At 36.2% G+C, this 7118-nt stretch overlaps 1 protein-coding gene across 1 annotated transcript in view; it reads left to right on the top strand.

The window, feature by feature from the left end:
* Positions 1–7118, top strand: part of LOC126355159 (hatching enzyme 1.2-like) — an 83285-nt gene that overhangs the window by 58573 nt on the left and 17594 nt on the right. Inside the window, exons 4-6 of the mRNA XM_050005367.1 lie at positions 2729–2825; positions 6492–6621; positions 6911–7107. Coding sequence (XP_049861324.1) covers positions 2729–2825; positions 6492–6621; positions 6911–7107 — 424 coding nt within the window. The remainder of the gene's footprint in view (positions 1–2728; positions 2826–6491; positions 6622–6910; positions 7108–7118) is intronic.

Raw genomic sequence — 7118 nt, forward strand, 5'->3', positions numbered from 1 at the left:
GTAATTCTGTGTGTGTGTGTTTGTGTGTTTTGTTCATGTGCCTGTCTGCCGGCGCTTTCCCGCTTGGTAAGTCTTGGAATCTTTGTTTTTAATATATTTTTCCCATGTGGAAGTTTCTTTCTATTTTATTTACATCATCACAAATTGCATAACAATTTAGACAAGAAATATGTATGGTGTGAAAAGTGGCAGTTGACTTTAAATAATGAAAAGTGTGAAGTCATCCACATGAGTACTAAAAGGAATCTGCTAAATTACAGGATAAAAACACAAATGTAAATGCTGTAAATTCAACTAAATACTTAAGGATTACAATTACAAATAACTTATATTGGAATAATCACATAGATAATGTAGTGGGGCAAGCAAACCAAAGACTGTGATTTGTTGGCAGAACACTTAGAAAATGCAACAGGTCTACTAAATAAACTGCTTACACTATGCTTATCCACCCTCTTCTGGAGTATTGTTATGCAGTGTGGGATCTGCATCAGATAGGATTGATGGAGGACAATGAAAAAGTTCAAAAAAGCATGGCTCATTTTGTATTATCATGAAATAGGGGAGAGAGTGCCACCGATATGATATGGGATTGGGACAGCAATAATTAAACCAAAGGCATATTTTGTTGTGACAGGATCTTCTCATGAAATTTCAATCACAACCCTTCTCCTCAGAGTGTGAAAGTATTTTGTTGGTGCCCACCTACATAGGGAGGAATAATCATCATAATAAAATGAGAGAAATCAGAGCTCTCATGGAAAGATTTAAGTGTTCATTTTTCTCGCACATTGTTTGAGAGTGGAAGAATAGAGAAATATCTTGCAGATGGTTCAATGAACCCTCTGCCAGCCACTTAATTGTGAATTGCAGAGTAATCATGTAAATGTATGTGTACATGTAGATTATGCATAAGGCAAAAGCTGCAGAATGTAGTCTTTCTGCCAGATCTAGTATAAAGTAGGATCAATTTATTTGCAATCAATGTACACACCCAAGAACTTAGGCCGGATGGTGTGGCCAAGCAGTTCTAGGCACTTCAGTCTGGAACTGCGTGGCCACTATGGTCGCGGGTTCGAATCCTGTCTCGGGTGTAAATGTGTGTGATGCCCTTAGCTGAGTTAGGTTTAAGTAATTCTAATTTCTAGGTGACCTCAGATGTTAAGACCCATAGTGCTCAGAGCCATTTGAACCATTTGAACTAAAAACTTAGTAGAAACCACTTGCTATATTTGTTGTCCATCATTTTTATATTTATGTCCATTTGTTCTTTTTGTGTCACAAGAGACTGTATATAATGAGTTTTTTTATATTCAGAGTGTGTCCATTACAGGTAAACCAGTTGATGATATCATTAGATATGGTGTTAGGGAGTTCCACATTTCTTGCTTCTGTTTTAACCACTAGGAGAGAAGTATCACCTGCAAAGAGGGTGAACTTGCTCACTGTTATGGTACAGAGTGGGAAGTCATTTATAAATATAAGAAACATCAAGGGCCTCAGTACCAAGCTTTGTGACACTCCAGTGTTGACAGAACCTGTCTTAGATGAAGACTTAATTCATGTCCAGGTTATTCCACTTAATCCGTAGAATTCTGTTTGACTTAGCATAATGTCATGGTTAATATAGGCAAAAGCATTGGATAGGTCACTTAGTTATCCAATTGGTGCTAATGTTTTGTTAAGTATGGCACAATTTGAGTGGTGAAGGAGAAAAAAGAATCATCAATTGATCATCCTTGCTGTAAACCAAACTGACACTGATTCAGATTGTTGTGGCTGTTCAGGTGATCAACAGATCTCCTGAGCACCTCTTTCTCTAGGTATATGAAAAAAAAGTCGTTAGCAGGGATACTGGCCAGTAGTTTTTTCACATCAGTTTCTTAACCATTGAAAAGTGGGTTCACACATGCGTATTTAATCCACATTGTAGGTGGCTTATCTATAACTTCACCCTGATTGCTGTAATGGAAAACATGTATGAAGATGAATAAAGATATTTTACAGATCATAAACTAAAATGTAAACTAAATATTTCACATGTGACAGATTAAAAAAATTGAAGATTTTGGTAAGAGAAACAATTGTAATTAAAAAAAGTAAACAGAAAACAAAATAGAAACTTACATTTAATAGACATCTCGTTTCACCAGTGAAGTGTGTGCTGCATTATGCTCTGAGGAAAAACTCTAGTCAAAAAATGTGCTACAGCACTTATCCATTTACATATGTTGTAGCCACAGGTCAAAATCACTCCCATGTGATGAATAGTTGTGTCTACTCATTTCATTCATTCTTTTTTTTGCTCTGTTGTACCTCTCACCTCATTCTGCTGTTTTGCTTCCCAGTTTTGAGCTTCACAAAGCATAAGTAATGAACACTGAATTGTAATCTTATCCATGTACTTGATACCATTGTTATTAATACTGTACATTGGAGCAACACATTTTCTGTCACTTGCCCAGTATTCCAGTCACTGACTGTAGAATTGCTTTGAATTCCTTCTTTTCTTAATTTAGTGTCAAAGAATAAGCACTTAAATCACAAAGCAAAAGGTTTATTCCTTTTCTGAAGCTATGAGTTGCTTGTAAAATCTTTTGTCATCCATTGTTCTCATGCAATTCACTGCAGTATCTCAAAAACATAATGTCATTCACAAAGAATAACATTTCATCATCGAATATTGAAATTTTGTTGGTGTACATTTATAGTTTCATTGTGCTTACAGATGTATGAATACTGGCGTGTTGGCCTACGGTGGGATGTATTTCCTGAGAAGCTGTGGACAAATGGAACTGTTCCGTATTACATCAGCCCACTTTACGGTATTAGACAAATCTACTTATTTGATAACTAACACAAGAAATTGTAGTCATGAAATTTTAAGAGAATTGTAAAAGGGAAAGAAAAAGAAACAACTAAAGCAAGAGAAAAATAATAAGTTATCCCACTGTATGCTGTATGTTACAGGAAAGATGTTGAAATCTAATAGGCCCTTCAAAGTGCATCTGTAATCTTCACTATCTCTGGGTGCATTTCCCAAACTGGTTGATGTTTATAATAGCATTAACTAATGGTCAGAAACAAAGGAAATGCAGTTAAATAAGTGTTTATGTTTGTTCAGAAATGAGTAAAAAATGTATCTTAGTAGCCATTCATTTTACAAGTTACATGAGTTATTAGGAGTGAGATTAGAAAACGGTTTTTGTGGAGTACTTCCTTTGTATCCTAAAAAATCAGTCACACAACATAAGTTTCAGCCTTTATGCACTTTTGTGTTTATCTGTCTAACATTCCACATTTATCTAATTACACAGTTACACAAAAATTATTTTCAAAAAGAAACTACAATCAATGACAGAAAATTCTTCTATTTACCACATCATGTTAGCCACAGAATAGAGCAAAAGATTAAACGAATACCAGCTTTCAGAATTAGCGAACCCTCTCATCTCACAAAATAGGGGGCTTCATTGCTGAGTTTCCTTTTGTTCCATTCTGATGTGCCTCACTTGACCTCTGGACCTCGATAACTTTCAGCAACTTTGAATAACTGTATTTCCTCTAACCTACTTCTTTATTACAAAAAGTTAGCTTTGTTTCAGCATTTTGTTGCTGCTTCATAAGATGGTATCTTAATTTTGTCTTTATTTAATTACTTATAATTACTCACCTTCTGTAGTTACCATCCAATTATACCAAGTAATAATTGTTCATTATTTGAATTATTCAGATATTTAGTTCATGATTTCCAGGAGGTTTTATCAGTGTAGAAAGCCAAGAACATCACTAAGAGATAAAATATTGGACTGGTAATGTAGAATAAGGTACCTTTGGGGTGCAACGGAAATACTACATGAATGTTTCATCTAAAATAATAGCCAGACAGTTATTTCCACTTAATGTTGTGTTTATTCATTCCAGTTTCAATTAAATTGTATCAAACTTTTTACAATTCATTTACACACATAAAAAAAACTTTTACATCACCCCGGTTCCCAGAACTCCTCAAGATACACGTTGACTGTGGATACTGTATCACAGACACCGTTCCTTTCACTGTTCAGAGATATCACTAAACCTGCCCAAAAATGTAAACAACCATGCATGAGCAGCACCTATTAGATGGAGGGGTCTGACAGCGGATCAGTTCCAGTCATTCCACCAGGAAGGAGGTACACAGCTTGTGTCGTCTGTAGTTCAACCATGCCTGGATGGTCATACCACAGTTGGATTGTGTCTGCATTGTTACTTTGTGCTAGGAAGGGCTCTCAACAAGGGAAGTGTCCAGGCATCTCGAAGTGAACCACATCTCGAAGTGAACAAAAGTGATGTCTGGTCATGGAGGAGATACAGACAGACAGGGACTGTCGATGACATGCCTCGCTCAGGCCGCCCAAGGGCTACTACTGCAGTGGATGATCATTACCTACAGATTATGGCTCGGAGTAACCCTGACAGCAGACAGCAACGCCACCACGTTGCATAATGCTTTTTGTGCAGTCACAGGACATTGTGTTATGACTCAAACTGTGCGCAATAGACTCCATGATGCGCAACCTCATTCCCGACATCCATACTGAGGTCCATCTCTGCAACCACGACACCATGCAGTGCGGTATAGATGGGCCCAACAACATGCTGAATGGATCATTCAGGATAGGCATCATGTTCTCCTCACTAATGAGTGTCACATACGCCTTCAACCACACAATTGTTGGAGACGTGTTTGGAGGCAACCGGGTCAGGCTGAAAGCCTTAGACACACTGGTGTCATTATGTGGTGCCAACGTATGGCGCTGGTGGTCGTGGAAGGATCCGTAACGGCTGCAAGATACGTGAATGCCATCCTCCGACTGATAGTGCAACCATATGGGCAGATTATTGGCAAGGCATTCATCTTCATTGACAACAATTCATGCTCCCATTGTGCACATCTCGTGAATGACTTCCTTCAGGACAATGACATCACTCGACTAGAGTGGCCAGCATGTTCTCCAGACATGAACCCTATTGATCAAGCCTGGGATAGATTGAAAAGGTCTGTTGATGGATGACATGACCTACCAACCACTCTGAGGGATCTACGTCAAATCACTGTTGAGGAATGGGACAATCCTGATGAACTTGTTGATAGTATGCCATGACGAATACAGGCATGCTTCAATTCTAGAGGACGTGCTATTGGGTATTAGAGGTACCGGTGTGTACAGCTATCTGGACCAACACCTCTGTGGGTCTCACTGTTTGAAGGTACAATATGCAATATGTGGTTTTCATGAGCAATAAAAAGGGTGGAAATGATGTTTATGTTGATCTCTATTCCAATTTTCTGTACAGGTTCTGGAACTCGCAGAACTGAGGAGATGCAAAACTTTTTTTGATGTGTGCATTTAAGAATTTTGAACAGGGATGAGTACATATATAGTGTAGAGCTTACTACTACACACTTGTCGCTAACATGGATTAACTTGACAGGTGCTGCCATTATGCTATAAATAAAATAACAACAATTAAAATTTTACACAACATTATTCAAATGATTATGAAATAAATTTATAATTAAAAGTTACATATTTATAAAGTTTAAGATATTTAAATTGAAATAAATTTTACATAAACAGAATATTTGTTTTATATTGTCACAAAATCTTGAATAATGGCTGAAAAAATTATTGTAGTCTGTTATCTCACTACAGGACACTGGATATATTTTTAAGATAGTTACATGTTATCAAGTCACCTTCTAAAATATTCCAAATATTAGTTTCATTTAACATAATAATACTGTGACATCCCTACAGCATGCTCTTTTAAGTGTAATAAAATTTCTAAATCCATATACCATGAAGATTGCAAAATACAAGGTATTGAAAATTGTTATGTATACAAAATTAGTATACATGCACCTTATATCATGTTATACACTAGTCTCAAGGATCATGTTGTATACTAGTCTGGTACATTACAACCCACTTGCAAGGATTTATAGAACATGACTGCATGCAGAATAATCCACAAAGTTAGGCAGAACTAAGAAAATCCAGTTGTTATGTGGAAGTGCAAGAACTTTCAACAAGGAACTGCAGTCCAGTTTACAGAGTTCTTCAGGGTCTGCTTGGTAATGTCAGGAATTACATTTGATGGTGTCTTGATGAGGTTCTGTATTGGACTTGCTGTTTTTCTGGAGTGCTTGTAGATTGTTACATGGTACATTAAAATGGAAATTGAATGTAAGCTTGAGTATTTATGTAACAATATGTATGTATAATTTTTATGATTCGAAATTGCTGTAAGAAAATGGTGGGAGACCATAAAAAATGCTTTTTGCATAAGACAGATTAATAGGAAGAACTTTGAAGAGTTATAAGTAGTCCTAAATAATATATGTATATCTTCATTTTGAAATGTTATGTTATTTGAGGAATAAACTGTTACCGTAACTGTAATGGAGACAAATATAACAGTAATGATTTTTCACTTTGTTTCAGAACCAGATGATTACATCACAATTTACAAAGCAATAAATATTTTGAATTTCATGACTTGCGTCAAATTTGTGCCTTGGAATGGCAAACAAAAAGATTATCTGCTTATATGGCCAATTAAATACCCAAAAGGGTAAGTAACATAAGTAATTAGAGCTACAGATCTGTCATATGAAGTTTAAGCTTCTTGAAATGCCAAGGTTCTATATCACTTGCCTTTTCAAAGTAATTTTTTAGGTAAAATAATCCTTCATTAATTCTTTGCATTCTTTTAGTTATATCTGTTCAATTTAGTCTAAGCAACAGCCAAGACTCAATACTCTATCAATAATTCACGTATGTCTCTAGGGCACTACAGAGTCCCAGTAGTAAAATAAATGATAAACATGAAGATTTTAAACAACAACAATAAACTTTTACAGGTGCTGGTCATTTGTAGGGAAGCATGGTGGAGCACAAATAATTTCCCTTCAGCCACCAGACAGTAAGGGACCAAACTGTCTTGGCCAAGAAGGTCGCTCTATTCATGAGTTATTACATGCTCTTGGATTGTTCCATGAACAATCTCGAGCAGATCGTGATCAGTTTGTTGAGATTGTAAAGGAAAATATCATACCTGGTAAGTTTTTT

Source organism: Schistocerca gregaria, chromosome 3 (genome assembly GCF_023897955.1).
Source record: "Schistocerca gregaria isolate iqSchGreg1 chromosome 3, iqSchGreg1.2, whole genome shotgun sequence".
In the NCBI taxonomy this organism is placed as follows: Eukaryota; Metazoa; Arthropoda; class Insecta; order Orthoptera; family Acrididae; genus Schistocerca; species Schistocerca gregaria.